Below are 15,891 nucleotides of genomic sequence, written 5' to 3' on the forward strand. Positions count from 1 at the left end.
GTGCCTTTTACCGGTGTGATTAATTTATACATGGAAATTGTAAAATGTATGACATTTGTTAGTGCTTATCCCCAATATAAATAAATATGTTTGCTGCAAAACAATTGTTAAGTAACGTGGAGAATCTGTCATGGAGAATCTTTTTTTTAAAATTGCCAACCTTAGTGATAGGCCAGTGCATGATACCACAAAATCCGATAAAAAAATTGTAGACTACCAGAAAAAAAAAAAAAAAGGCTTCCAATGGTTTTGAGAAGGATAATGATTCAATGTAGGATTTTATTTTATTTTTATTATCTTATTTTAACAATAAGATAACAGATAGATGTGAAGTTTGTCAAATAGGTTTATTCATTCTTCACATTCATGTTGTTTAGTCAACAGTTATTTTCTCCTGACTTATAAGGTTATGTGTTATTTTATGTTAAGTTCTGTGTTGCTCTTGACAGTTGATTGTTACCATAGCGAAAAGTAACAGACAGTTCATCCCATTTTTCGGTTGCCATCTGCAACTGTGGTAAGTTTTATGATCAACTTCGTGTTTTCTTTTCAAGTATGACATTTTAAGATATATTTTAGGCAAACTTAATTATGTACAACATTTCATGCGCAATTTTGTCCTGTTTTGTACATGTTTTTAACAATTAATGTGCATTTTAGCTGTGTTTAATTTTACAGATGTTAACTGCTGTTGATTGTTAATTGGGAACCATTGCCCTCAACATTGCTCTTTGTTGAGTGTTATGTTTCTCGTTATGTTTTAATATTTGATGCAATATAACATTTCAGTTAATAATTATAGCCTTTGAATGTGAAATATGTATGTGTATTATTTTTCCTTTACTAAAAAATATTTTTTCGTTGCTGTTTATATTAAAGATACGTGATTACTGCCGTCTCTAACTGTGGGTCAGAAGATGCTGAACTGATGTTAACCACCAACTTTATTTTTTTCTCTTGTTAACATAAATACAGTAAGCCTGATGTGTGACGTCAACTATTCTATTTATTTATTCTATTTATTTATTATATTTCAAGCGTTTTAATGCATTAATAATACACTCAAGAACCACAGTGAGTGAAACTAGACATGTTTTTCATCGCAGTAAAAATAAAAAAAAGTCTTCCACCCAATGTTGCTTTTGTCATCGATTTAAACGCGTTTAGTTTTGTCATTGGTTTATCCTTCGATTCCAACCAATCAGCACAATATGCGATGATACGCGTAGTTCTGACGTCATATCCGATTTAAGCACAGGCGCGCGGAATGTTATGCTCGTCGAAAATAAACCGTCAATACTTTTTTTTACTTTGGCAATTTAAAAGAAAAAAATAAGTTTAGGGCTTTTTGGATAGGAAACAAAGAATACGTGTGAAGTCAGGAGAAACACAGGTAAAGGAATTTGAGCTTAATCGATGTCCGAACTGAAAGATTCAGTCCCGTGTTCTGTTCGGTAAGAGTTCACGAGTAACTAGTTTACCTACAACAAGCTAACATTGATTGTAACATTGAGCTGTGCTTGCATTGTAAGGCTAAGGTTTTCTCGGGTTCTTTGTCGCCTTTCAAAGCTTTAAATGACTTGCTATTAACAACACTTCGTTCCCCAGAAGAGGACATACTGGTGAATATGAATGCGAATCACTTTCATTGACTCCATCCCCCAGAGAGGACCCTAAAATCCCCGTCCTTCCTTCCAACACCGGCGGATTTTCTTTCATCATGTCCCAGACCAACACATCTTTGCTGGAAGAGGTGGTGCAGTGGAGTCAGGAAACCTGTCGCCAGGAGCTCAAGTCTGTCCTGCCTAAACTTACAATATCCTTTCACACAACATTTAGTGACTCACAGTCTTATCCAAATAGGAATGTTGTGTAATGCTTTATGAGTCAAAACGTACACATATTTTCGTAAGATTGTTGGTTTATATGAAGCTAATGAGAGCTGGTACAAAATCCGTCTTATAACCAGCCTTTCGGGGCCGACAGGATTCGGCTTGTGTACGTCTCTTTACCGTAATTCCTGAACGGTTCAGCGCATCAGAAAAATCCCAATGTATATAATAAATTTAATAAAAACTGCCATATTTTATATAGATGTGTAATTTATGAAATGCACAATTTGCAAATGTGTAAATCACACATGAACCTCAATTAACTTTAAGTTATTAACTATTTCAGTATTTAATTAACAAATTCATATTTGCTGTGCTACAGTTCATCACAACATGACTGAATCAGTCACAGTGCATGTCAAATGCACCCTAACATTTGCTAACCTGGACAACAGTTGAACTGCAGACCATTTACCTCGTCTGTGACTGTGCTTGTCTAACCAACTGAGTAAAGTTGATCTGTAAAATAAATTCACAATACACTACAACACTGAAACTACAATGAAATTATAAGATATGCTTTCAACACATGAATTCATATTTTAAATAATGACTTCCACATTTAGTTGTCTATGTATTTTATGGATGATTGACATAATAAAAATCTTAAGCTTTTTTTGCTGACTAATGCTATGGCTTTTGATAATTTCAACAGTTATACTATTTTTAACTTTAGTGATTTTTTTCAATCTGTGCTTTTCCAACATTATTTAAATTTTTACATATGCAAGTATATATTTAATGTTTTTTAATAGAATGGTGACACTTTTGACACATAATAGAATTGTGGTATAAAAAGAAAGTGCAATACAGAACTTTTTCTTGACTGTTTCTACTCTTTGCATTATGAAGCAGCTACCTGGAATGATTGTCTACGTGAGTAATTATTCTCTTTATTAATTATTAAACATCTCTGTGTATTTATTTTCTTAATCCTCCTGTGAACCATCTCTAATGTAAAAAAAATAATCACACAGGTATACTGAAGATAATTACAGAGATGTTCTTGCCACACATTGGTTTGTCAGAGCTGGAAGACGAGTGCTTTTCTAAGATCCTACCAAAGGTGAATGGAAAACGAGTTTGTGCTGTGGATTTTTATTTCAGAACCAATTTTAGAAATTTTATATAAAGTGTAAACAGACATTAATTTTGTAAAATTAATGTTATTAAATAGAACATATGCTATATTACCATTTTAAGTTTCACATTTAATTGTTGAAGAAACTCCCACTACATTACATCAAAATATTGGTATTGCATTTATTTCAGAAATATATATATATATATTTTAATGCACAATTAATTAATTAATTCTTGTGATTTTTAAGGGCATGGTGGCCTGTGAACATAGTAAAATTCACTCACAATTTCTAACTTAAGAATAGAGGACGATTATTTGATATCCTTCAGCTGCCGTGTTTAAATGATATGTCTGTAATTCTTCCCCTAGGGGGAAAATAGTGTTCTATATTATTTCCTTGCGGTATTAGACTGTGTTGTGGGTACTTGTTGACGTCCGATTTACCAATTTATTAACAAGTCTCCCGAAAAAGTGTAACAATTTGTCTCCTTTTGTCTTACACAAATGTGTGCAGGCAGTTGCAATGTTCGACAACATGATGAAAGAAATTATGAATCAAGTTGGCGAGCTTTCAAGTCAAAACACTGAACTGTGTGCTTTTCTAAGGAACATTCTACAGGTAAGCATACAAAGTGAGATTAGAAAGAGTGTTATATCCTCATGAAAATTCTTCCTGACATTCAGGATCTGGCCTACAGATTCCAACTGATTTTGATGAAGATATTATGAAATGGTGCCAAAGTAAACGTCAAAGATTAAATCTCTAATCTGGATGTTTTTTTTATGCATTTACAGAATGCATGTTCAGATCATGGAAAAAAAATATATTTGGTTCTAATCTCTGGCCAATTATTTGGTGCATCTCTAATTACTAACTTTTCCTCTGGCTCATGCTTGACTAAGATTTTGTCTCTTTCAGGCAATGGTTCAGTTAATCGATGCACTTTCCATTTGTGTGCGCCACGTTGGCTCATTTGAAGAAGGTCTGTGTTTGGATGCTATCCGTTCGCTACCGACTTGCATCCTTAAAGTCCTGAGAAAAACATTTCAGCACTGCAAGGTTTGTTTTTTAGTTTGGATCCTCCGAAGAAAGAAGGAAATGGGGTGTATTTTCAACCTTCTGGGAAAGAATTAAGGGAAGCCTTCTCTTGATAATTTGCAAGTAATAAAGCCAAAACCAACAGCAGCAGAGATTAGACTTCTATTCCAGCATTAACTCCTCTTCCTGGAGTTAATGTAGATAAAGTAGGGAAGCTTAAACTTTTATACTCTGACCTTGAATGAAACAAATTAAGCTAGATTTTTGTTGTAGCAAACTTTTACCCTCTGACTCAATTTCTTTGAGTTGAGACGTATGTAAATGTGTTATGTTTACCTTTATTACATGTTTAGTGCATATTTTTATTACTTTTGGTAACTGTTTTTGTGTTCTTCAAATAACTAATGTAATCTTTAAGTATAGAACTGAGTTCAGCAACATGCTGTCCGTGCTTCTGTCCACAGGACAGTGAGATAGTTTATTGTGGCCGTCTATCTCTGGTGGCCGATCTGCTGCAAGGACTCTTCAAGGAGGCGTATTCCCTACAAAAGAGTCTACTGGAGGTCCTGGACAGGATCTCTCTGGACAGTAGCGCCTCAGATGAAGAGGTTTCTGACATTGTTGCAGGTGTGTTTAGGTGTGTGTATGGAAGTACGCATCCTTCTGTCTTTCACTGCAACACTGGTCACTGTGAAATTGTTGACTTTATTTTATCAGGGTATATTTTATGCAGTTTGAGACTCACTAAGCATGTCAATGTTTTACAGTGATTCACAGCCTTCTCGATATCTGCTCCATTATCTCTAACCTTGACATTGCACTGCATGCAAACACATGGAAGTTCCTAATAAAGTAAGTCCTTTTTTATTCTTTATTCTGTAAACATGTTTTGTTGATCTATCTTGAGCTGCTTTTTTTTTTTTTACATTGTGTACCCATTACAGACAGATTTTTCATTGGGATTGGTTGTGATATACCTACACAAAGTAGTGTATATTTGTAAAGTGGAAGGAAAGGAATACCTGGTTTTGAAAGTATTTTACAGTTCCAAGTCTTCTCTGGAGATTGACATTTTTACCCACTCTTCTTTGCAAAACAGGAGCTCGGTTTTCAAATCTTGCCACAGATTGTCGATTGGATTTTGGTCAGATCTCTTTTTGGGCCATTTTAGTACATGAATATGCTTTAATCTAAACCGTCACATTGAATCACTGGCTATATGTCTAGGGTTGTTGTCCAGTGGAAGGTTAGCAGCTGCCCCAGTTTTAACTCTGTAGCATTTCACTGGCTTCTCCTTGTTAAAGGTCAGATTTGTGATGTTTTCCATTAACTGATAATTTCCCACCACACCTTTTAGATGTTTAATTGTTAAATAATTTGAAAACCATTTACCATTTTCCCTTGACATCAAATGTATCTTCCACTTTGTGGTGGTCTATCAACTAAAATCCCAATGAAATTGTGTTGTTTGTGGTTGTATTGTGAGAAAATGTATACTTAGATATTTTGCAGGGTAATGGAGCTATCTTAATCCAGATTTAGACATATGTCCTAGTTATATATTTGAAATTATTTTGTTCAGGCAGAGCCTGAAGTACCAGTCGTTGGTGGAGGAACAGCTGCACCATGGCGACATCGTCAACAGCTTGTCTGACAACTTGTTGGCTTCCTTACACAGCTGTGTGGAGATGGCTGAACAGATAAAGCTGGCAGGTTTACAGGTCAGAAAGATCTAATTAGATATTTTAAAGTATCAAAGTATAAGATATTTATAAATTATTAGTAATATACTTGTCTGTTGTTTTCACCTACATTTGACCTTTTGTAGTGGTACTGTACATAAAAGTGGCAGTTTATAACTATAATAAACTTATTATTTTGTGCATCACAAATCCCTGTCTTATTAATGTACTTTGGACCTGTTGCAGGAGACTGTTCAAAGTCCAGAGTACAAGCTTTTCCAGAAAACTGCAAAGATGTGCAGATTCTTTGCTAACACTTTGGTTCATTACATAAAGGTACTGAAATCTTTTTTTGCAACATTTTGAAACGTGTTGCTCTCTTGATTTTAGGTATTACCTACTTTTCTTTCAATCTTCTTCTCTTAACAGGAATTTAAATATTTTCTGACAAAAAAATCCAGCTGCTTTCACCAACTCTACCTCCAGATATTCAGGTACAAATGTTTCCATCTGAGCTGAAAAAGTGAGATTTAACTTCTAAACATTTAGTCTGGGATTCCTGGCATACTTCTGATTATGATGCGCTTTGTGTCTTTTAGTAAGTTTCCTCCAAGTTTGTGTGCCCCGTCGCTGCCCACAGCTCTGACTGGTGAGCTAAGTGCATCAGTTCTGGTTCCGATGGATGCTTTCCTGCTTCAGCTTTTGCCTCTGAGGCCCTTTGCTGAAGTTGTCCTGGAGCCAGACGTGTGTGAGTTTACATTTTAAAAAGTGTCCATTAAATATCCTTTGTAAGGCGTCCATGTTTTCTTACAGTTGTTAAATATTTGTGAAACAACTTTTTAAATCTATTGAATTATTCTCATTTCTGGTAAGACACAATTTTTTTTCCTTCTAAAATTAATAGTTAATTCCTGTTTTCCCTACATTTAGCTATAAATGGACTCACAGCAGCAGATAAATAACTGAGCTTCCTTCTGTGGGTCATTTCATTTTCCTGATAAAGATAACATTTTAGAAGGTAAAAAGCTGCTACATTGTTCACGTCATGAAGAAACTGCATCTAAGTTGTTTCAAAGCTAAACAGCAGACATTGGCTAAGAGCTACTTTTTCAAGATCTTTTTCTCAGACGGAAACAGTAATTTTTTGTCCAGGATAGACTGCTTATTGTTTGGGGTCTGTGTTTGCTATGAACCCAAAACAAAAAGATATTAACATTCTCACAACTCCCTTCCCTGCAGGGTTGAGCTCTGAGCACGAGCTTCCACATTTTCTCATGCTGGTGAATATTTTGGGACAGCTGCTCAGCCAACCAGAGGAAGTGATGGAGCTTTGGTACTCTGGAAGTCAGTTTCCAGAAGACACACCGAGGTGACACACCGGGGTTTCTAAAGAGTTTTTGTTTTCCTAATACTCTTAAGGGTCCCTGATAATTTGCGTTTTTATTTCAGTTTTGCCATCTTACTTTAAAGTCTATTCTAATGTATGTTAGCAGTCATTCTCGTATTTTATTGTGATTTCTCAGATTGTATTATATGCATATTTAATCTTTCAAACTGAGAGTAAAGCCTTTGTCAGTACAGTAAGCTTGTTGGCCCTGATTGATGATTTCTTATCAGGTTAAAGTAAAGCAGGTTTATGTTGGCCGAGTGTCAAAACATTTTCCTTTGTTCTTTCTCCCTTTCTAGGCTTCCTCTTTTCCATGCTATCTTTATTAGTTTCCGACGATGCTACACTGAGCGTAAAGTACCAGTTCGGTTGCCAGGGGTTATGCTGAAGGGTCAGGCCCAGGCCGAGGTCACCCTGCACCAACACATTTGTGTACAGCTCTGTGCCAGTGTGGCTGTGCTCCCTCCAGTCTACTTTCCTGTACTAGTAAGGCCTGCACGTCCAGCCACTTACACACAAAGTTAACAATTATGAACATAATTAAAACATTTATAGCTCAAATATGATACAACTCAGACAGGACTGGTAAAACTAACATTGGCATGTCAGTGAAGCTTGAAAATTAAACTTCCTTCTCATATTAGCAAGAGCCATCATGAATTCAGAATCAGCAAATGACTGTGTGGCCTAGACCCTCCAGATCCGACCCACAGAGTATTGTTGACTTAATCAAAATAGCCATGTTCTATGTAGGACTGAGGAGGGTCCAGTCCTTACTCTTTGCATTGTACGACTTTGAAATCAGTTTGAATGTCCTGTGAATTACATGTCAAACAAAAAGTGGAACCAAATTATCATTTATTTCATCTAAAAAATATGAGATTTTAGAGATTTTTTTTTTTAATTGTGACAAGTTTTATTCTTTGGAAAAGTATTTAAATCATATAAGGGGGAAACACAAAATAAGTATTTTACTGCTGGAGGAAAATACATTTGAGCTTAAATTTTGACTTGCACGTATTCTATCTACTTGTATGGATTTTGGCTCTGAAATGGAGTTCTGGGTTGAAGTTAGTTTCAAACCAAACATTTAGTTTGGCAAGCAACAAACTGCCTTTGTTTTCATGTAGGTGTCCCTCTCATTCAAGTCAAGCTATTCTTTCACTTTCATTCTGATATGGCTGTTAAATATATATACATTTGTTTAATTGCCTCCCTGTGCTTTGAGCTTTGTGGTTTTTGGTTCTCGCTTATCTGATTTCCCTTGTTCTTCTATCTCGCTTCCTTAGGAACGCTGTTTGATGGATGCTGTGCTGCAGGCTGACACGCCAACAGCTTTGTTGGCAGTAGATGTGTGGTGCTTCACAGCACGGTTAGTGCAATAAATATGCCTTTTAGGGTGCGTTCACACTGCAGCCTCAATTCCGATTTTTTGGCAATTCCGATTTTTTTGTATGAGTTCTGCAGTGTAAACGGGCAAACGACCTGAAAGTGTCCCGCATGCGCAATAGAGGGCGCAATAGCGTCAGCGTTCTCAGTGTTCTGCCAACTGCCATAAAAAGAAGAAGTGCTCAGTGTTTGCTGAAGTAAACATGGAGGCTAACGGTGGAGCATAGCTTACATATTTGAAGTTGTTGTCCGGCCGGAGCAACATATTAACAACTTAATCCTCATATAATCCGTCATGGTTGTTGTTTTTCTTCCCACTTGCGCCTATCAGGTCGCGGAATAGTGAGATTTGTTGAGAATCAGTGACGTTCAGTTCGGATGAATGCGACCTGGACGTTAGGTCGCATTTGAATCGGATACATATCGGATATGGGTCACATTCGAAAAAGAATCCGACCTGTGCTGTTCACACTGCCATGAAAAGATCGGATACAGGTCGCATTACGTCAAAAAAATCGGAATTGGGTCACTGCAGACTGCAATATAAACACACCCTTATTTTAAATCAAAGTTCTGAGCATTGCACTTAAAATGAGGTCTCCGGTTTTTCTATTCATTGCAACTAAGTGATGAGTAGTTAAGCTATTTGCAGTACAGCAACATTTATACTATTCAAGCTTCTTTTGCAAGCTTGAATTGTGATCTGATGAAAGATACTAAGATAGTATCTTATAATAATTATTGTAGCACCTACACAAACCAGGAGAGTCACAAGAGGATTCATTAATACATTTCCAGGACTTTGCAAAGTTATATTTTTCAGCTTAATTTGCACAGAAGTAAATGCATATCCCCACCATTTGTTTGTCTAACTTGCTTAACTCTGTCTGCAAGTAAGCATTTTTAACATGAGTGACTGTTTAATTCAACTTATTCTTTCAGATACGGAACAGCAGAACTTTGCCTACATCATGTCCTGCTTATTGCTCAGCTGGTGGGTAAAACCAGAAGACATTTACTGTGTTGACACAAGTATTGAAACGCTTGCCACAAGGTTGACGAGTCTCTTTATCTAAGTAGTCTTCCACAGCACATCTGTGAGGTCATGTATATCCCGGAGGACCAGGCCTCCAGCACGGTTTCCACTCAAACTCATCTGTGCAGCTAGTCAAGTTCTCCCAAACACATTTCCCTCATCCATGACAGGTGTGCTGTCTTGTTTAGTCAGGAAATGGTTGTCCCCAAATTGTTAACATTAGGAGTTTCTATCACTGGGACTAAGGGGAAACGACAATCCTATGAAGAAAAACACCTTGTGTCACAAACAGTGCAGTCATTCAAGTACCATGTCCCTGGCAACCATCTAAACCACACTCATCAAGTAGAGCAGCATGTTATGACCCTCTAAAGGACAGTTATCTGCTGTAGTCCAGTTTCCTTTTGCGTTGCACTTATCACAAACTGGATATCAAGATTTGCCTGCAGCTGCTTGGACTTGGTGATTCATTCCAAGATCTGTTCTGTGGAATTCAGATTGACATAATTTGAATTCCACGATGTTTGGAGGCCTGTAGCTACTGTCTCCAGACAGTGACTTCACAGATGTTTTTAAGAGCAGAATGCATGCCAAGATGCTGAATTTCATAAACATGTCTTTGCATGAAAATTAGGAGAACACCTGAATTTGGTGATTTGGAGGTTTACTTCAGTGTCTATTAAAGGGTAATTCTGCTGTCTGTTTTTTTTTTCCTCCTCTAGGTGAAAGCATGCAACTCTGAATGCTACCAGTTGTTACACCTGGGATTGCTACTGAGACGTATGGTTTTCCTCATGACCCCGAGCCACCAGGTTAGAGGCATTAAGATCAGAAATGCAAAATGGTTAGGTTGTCAGAAAGAACCCCAAGGCAGGGCTGTGAAATTTTTAACTTACTGGTCAGTCCAGCCCTTTGGCTGTGTAGAAAGAGGAAGATAAAATTTAAGTAGTTTGGAAAACTAGGAAGTTGTTGGACAATCACTAATTTAAAGATAAAGCTTTGTTTTGATGCTCTGCTGTTTCTGTTTTCAAAGCAGCTAGTATCTCAGGACAGTAAATGAGGACACTCTTGAATCTGGTTTCTGTCACAAATGGGAAACGTATTTACCTTCTGCTTACTTTGCCAACATTAATGTAACTTCATATCTGAACAAACTTTCAAAGAGTTTTCTAAAATGCAAAACAACCAGGGTTTCTGCATTGTTAATATAATTAGTTTCAGCTTTTGTAAGGGTAATATTTTGAGATCATACAAGTATTTAGTTATAACAAAATATCCTCTTGTTATCTAAAGAAAATGAGACAATGGAACAGTCATCCTGAGAACACAAATCTGAGACATGAACATTTTTTTACAGAAAAAAACCTTTGACGTTAAAAACGGATCTTTGAAGATTTCCACGGCCTCACAGACAGTTGTAGAAATCAAAATCTGAATCAGAACGTCGGGCTTTTTAAAGATCGGAGATTGGCCAGAAAACTGCAACTGGTGCAGCCTTTTAGTTTTAAAGTTTTTTTTTTTTTACTTTTTAATTTCCCAGTTGACAGACTTTTGACATTTTGAACGGAAAAGTAAAGGTCCTAATAACAAAAATGTCAGGATTATCTCTTCTGCTGAAGAGACAACGTAAATAAAGGGCAAATCTCATATTCTGGATGCTTCTTCATTGCCTCAACCCACCCTATTTATTATTAGAAACAATGATCTTAGGAGTTATTTTTCCAGTTGGAGTTGGTGGCAGAGTTCTCACCATCAAAGGTGGAAAATCTTCCCGTGTGGCATCACGTCCTCCTCAGAGCTCTTTCTCAGGACGTCCGTCTTCGTGTGGAGACAGAGATCATTGCCCTGATGCAAAGGGTTCTTATGGAGTGGGAGGACGGAGGATACAAACTGGGACAAGTGGACAAAGTGGTGAGGACAGTCTTGGATATTTGAGGTTTACTGACATTTTAAAGCAGTTTTGCTTCTGTGCACCAAAACTGATATGGAAACAATGGTTGGGCTCAAGAGTAAGATACGCCTGTTTCCGAGATTAAAGACAGCTGTCTTAGTCAAACATCCGATATTTTCTGTGAATGTTTACTTTAATGTTTTCCGTGGAAATTATCCAGACATCTGTTCTGTTTTAAGGACAGATTCAAAATTATCTACTTGCAACATAAATATGTCACATTTAGTGTCAAAGTTTATGCATAACAGCCACTAGCAGACTGTGTACCTCACACTTTGACAACTGGATTGCTGCCTAGCAGCTGTCATTCAGGGTTGTTTTCTTCCCGGAATGACCTTCAGGGTAGAAAACAATACAGTGGAGCAGGGTGGGGAAACTGTGATATTAAAAATTAATGATTTTTTCATACAATGTCTGTGTTGGTGCCAGAACGCAGCGCTGGGGTCGCTCCTCTCTCTGCTTCGAGGGCATCCTTCTCCTGAGGAACAGTGCTCATTGTCTGTTGTGAGGATGATTACACAGTTGTGGTCACGAATGAATCCCAGTCAGGTGACAAAAACACACAAATGTACACACACGAAATTAGTGAAAAAGATTGAAGACTCATTTCTGTGTAACTTGTCCTAAACAGTTGCAGACCCACCTTGTGCTCCAAGATACTTTGAAGCTGCTCTTGTCAGCGACAACTGTTGTTGTAAAGAACATCAGACCTGAAGCCATTTCTCAGGTAATGCTGTTTTTTTGTTTTGTTTTCTTTTCTTTTTACACATTAAAGGGTTAAAAAGTGGATCATATTTCTGCTCATTGTTATTTTAGGCTCTGTTGTGTCTGGAAGCTGTAGTTTCTCAGAAATGTCCGGATTATCTACTGCTGGCTGCTCTGGGGTTTCTCTCCTCCCTGGGAAAGATCTTTTTTCCTGAAGACTGTCGGGTAAAAAAGTACAGATACATCTTAATAAATTATAATTTCGTCAAAAAGTTAACTTGTTTCACTAACTTTATTTAAAATTAGAAACTTTTTAAATGCCTAATTAAAATGTTACATTATTTATATTTTAATTCCAATACAATTGAAAAAAGTTTTTAAAAAACTTGAATGTGGGCCTACTGAAAAGTACAGTAGTACACATGTTTACCTCGTATCCTTATTTACAATGATTTAAGCAAACCTGTTAGTCCAGTTCTTGTGTTATCTAACAATACAGCACCATGTTAGATACTTATAAATATTTTTTGTAACATATTTTGGTCCCACAGAGCCAGGTTCTTCCTAGATTGAGCAGTCTGTTTGGAGTCCTTCTGGCTGACAAGTCTTGGCTGCTACATCAGCACGCCCTAGAGGCCTTTTCTTACTTTGCAGGGGTACCACACAAACTTCGCCATTGTACATTTTTTTTTTTTTTTTTCAAATAATCAGTTGTGGCCAACTGTTTTCAGATTGACAGAAATCTTTGTTTTTTTTTGGAAACTTCTTCGGCAACTTGCATTAATTGTATGTTGCTCTGTAAGGTGACTAGATGAAAGACAGTTAACTGCAAAGTTATAAAAAATAAAATAAAATACAGATGCAGTGGTTTTTAGAGCTGCCACAAAGTGACCTGATAACATACTTACAATGAGCTTAGGGGAAAGTGTTGACAAGGGAAGAGCAGCTGCCGTCATTGGTTTGCATCAGATGTGCTTCACAGGAAAGGATGTTGCTTCAAAACGGATCGCGACCAAATAAACCCGTCAAGGCAAGGTTCAGCTGCTCTGATCAAAGCTTCAAGGGACTTAAGAGAGTCCTGTAAGCTCCAGGATCACGACCTACAGAGCTTTCGATTGCATGGTGTGCAAAGTTTCTGAATGCATTGTGAGGTGTAAGCATCTGGACTCTAGCCTTGTTTTACAAAGAGGAGCAAAGAAGCTATTTCTTTCTGAGAAAAACAACAAGGGGAGACTGACTTTTGCATGAAGCAACAGGATGAGAGTCGTTTTACCCGATGACATGTTTAGACTGTTAAGAACATCTAGAAAAAGGATTCTCTGGACACTTTGTGTCATGTCGACAGTGAAACATCCTAAGTGCATCCTCTCTTTCAGATGAATTGGCTCATTCATAGTTTTGTCCAAAAACACTGCCATGAAAAAGGAAACCATCGAAGCTTCCTCCTGGTGCAATGTGTTGATGAATGATGCACCATCATGTCTCGGGGCAAAAGTGATTATCAAGTGGCTGGTATGAAAACAATGAAATTTTGAGTGACTGTTTAATCTTGACCACTACACCATAAAAAACAATTTGGCTATACAACAATTTTAACATCAGTGGCACAATAGAGTTTGCAGAAAAACAAAATCTGTCATTCATAAAACTTTTGGCCATGGCTGTAGGTGCTTCAGCCTGACTTTAACATATTATCTCCCTGTGGTGCTCAAGAATACAAACCATGAAGAGGTCATTTCCCAGAGTTTGTGTGTGGAAGAAACAAAGACCAAAGTGATCAATTACCTAAGCAAGGTCGGTGATAAACATTCAATGAGGATGTACTCGGATTGAAACTGATTTATTAAAACAGGCTATCGTGGATATTGTGTGTTTTTCTTTTTTTTTTTTTGCAGACACTGAAAGTACTGGAAGATGTGGAGTCACGGCTAAAAAGGCTGAAACTGGAGAAAGCTGTGATCGAGCAACACAATAAGAAACTGGAGAGCAAAGAAAGTGGTTCTGACAAACAGGCTGCTGAAACTGAAGCCATCACAGAGCCTGAGGTTAGCAGCGTCATTGAGCTCAGATTTATGGCATCTCTCTGAATGTACACAGTCTTATAACTGGTGGCAGACTAAGGCAACCTGCTTTCAAACTAAAAAAACTGTTTACTAAGTTTTCTGCATTTTTTTTATCAAACCTTTTGCCTTTTATGAAGTAGTCTATGCTACAAATATACCAATTCATATGTTCAACTAGAAGAACATGCGTTTTTCAAGCCAGATAAAATGTACGCTCTCCTGAAGGAGCTAGTAATGGATAGTGTAACGTTATCCACCTGGACTTTCGCTCTGCTTTTTATACTTGCAGAGACTCCCTACTGCTGCTTGAATTAATACCTTCCCACTTCGATGAGGTGCATGAACTGTCAGAATCCACAGAAATCAATCTCAGCTCAGGCCTGTGTCCTGAATCCACTTCTGTTCTCATGACGGTCTCATAACTGCTCAGCTGAACATCCAGCCTTTCATATGTTGAAATTTAAAAATGACAGCAGTAGTGGGGTCTAACTCACAGCGGTGGGGACTGGTGTAAAGGCATCGACCATCTTAATTGATGCAGGGAAAATTAAAGAATTCCTTATTGATTTTAGGACAAGTCGTCGCGTTCTTCCTGCCATGGCAGCCATGGTTAGTCTAATCCTCATTTCCAAGGACTTGACATGAACTCTAGCAGTTCCTACATGAGGACAAAGTCCCGCCATAAGCTCTTTTTCTTCCTTCTCATTTTGTCTTTAGGACTTGTTCTTGCATTAATCATTATTTACAATGTGGTGAGTCGAATGTGCCTTGTTTTATGGTAATATATTTTAGAGTGCCAGCGATAAATTCCTTCCGACAGAGCAGTTTCCTGTCCCACATATGGAGCCTTAAAGTTTTGCCACAGTGTAATAACACCCTAATTACTTAGCCAGAGGTACAATATACGGAATCAATTACAGGTATTGCTGTTCTTAACTAAATAAAATCTAAGCCCTCTGATTGGAAATCTGATCATCTTTTAAGACTTGTGACCCTACATAAATCCTGCTGTCACATAAAAACAGGCATGGCAAAAGAAGAAAATGTTGGACTGGTATTTTCATGCTTGTATAAAAAGGTAACCAGAAGCTAAATTTTACTGCTGTTTATTTCATTAGTCCATACTCCAACAAAATCTCTTAATCTGTAACTAGCTTACATTTACCTAGATTGCTTCCATTATTTTTGCTTTAAGCATGAGGGGGAAATAAATAACATTGAGTTAACTTTACTTTCTCTGTAATTTCCTCCCTCTTAGCCAAGCCCAAAGAGAGCTCGACAGGAGACGAGTGCAGATGAGGAGTACGAGCGCCACATCCAGACGGCTCAGAGCTCTTTAAAAGCCCTTCATGCTCTCGTGGAGAGTAAAGCCAGCATGACGGCACCACCTCCATCGTGGCTTAAAGCCAAACTTCAGCAACTGATGACCCTCATAAGAGAAATCACTTCAGTCAGACACTCAACCTAGCACTTTTCTAATTTTAAAACCCCCTCAAGACTTATTGTACAGCGAATCGGATGTGTGCCGAGTTTTAGTTTATTTTGCTGTGTTTGATGCCGTTTATTAAATCTCTTTAAATACTGAGCATTTGCAATTGATCCCATCAGTCATATTTTTTCTTATTGGTTCTGTGACATGACGTAAAGACAGAAAAACATTTTT

General features: G+C 37.4%; 1 protein-coding gene across 5 annotated transcripts; it reads left to right on the forward strand.

Moving 5' to 3' along the window:
- The first annotated feature begins 370 nt into the window (after positions 1-370).
- firrm (fignl1 interacting regulator of recombination and mitosis) lies at positions 371-15,813 on the forward strand. 5 transcript variants are annotated; one of them, XM_015033134.1, is made up of 26 exons: positions 371-517; positions 1,039-1,042; positions 1,693-1,816; positions 2,729-2,768; positions 2,870-2,958; positions 3,491-3,595; positions 3,896-4,036; positions 4,480-4,642; positions 4,783-4,867; positions 5,598-5,736; positions 5,944-6,033; positions 6,127-6,191; positions 6,297-6,445; positions 6,937-7,066; positions 7,384-7,570; positions 8,374-8,456; positions 9,416-9,467; positions 10,232-10,321; positions 11,235-11,420; positions 11,890-12,009; positions 12,092-12,187; positions 12,277-12,390; positions 12,717-12,821; positions 13,879-13,959; positions 14,061-14,210; positions 15,487-15,813. In XM_015033134.1, exons 3-26 carry the CDS (start codon positions 1,721-1,723, stop codon positions 15,694-15,696), a joined length of 2,766 nt encoding a protein of 921 aa, XP_014888620.1. In that variant the 5' UTR covers positions 371-517; positions 1,039-1,042; positions 1,693-1,720; the 3' UTR covers positions 15,697-15,813. The 5 variants fall into 5 exon arrangements, with proteins under 5 accessions (XP_014888620.1, XP_014888619.1, XP_014888616.1 ...); XM_015033133.1 differs by lacking the exon at positions 1,039-1,042 and adding an exon at positions 1,570-1,622 and having other exon boundaries at positions 1,691-1,816; XM_015033132.1 differs by lacking the exons at positions 371-517; positions 1,039-1,042 and adding exons at positions 1,225-1,393; positions 1,570-1,622 and having other exon boundaries at positions 1,691-1,816.
- The last annotated feature ends 78 nt before the right edge of the window (positions 15,814-15,891 follow it).

This window comes from Poecilia latipinna, unplaced genomic scaffold, assembly GCF_001443285.1.
Source record: "Poecilia latipinna isolate Pla-1442-1.1 unplaced genomic scaffold, P_latipinna-1.0 Scaffold258, whole genome shotgun sequence".
Classification (NCBI taxonomy): Eukaryota; Metazoa; Chordata; class Actinopteri; order Cyprinodontiformes; family Poeciliidae; genus Poecilia; species Poecilia latipinna.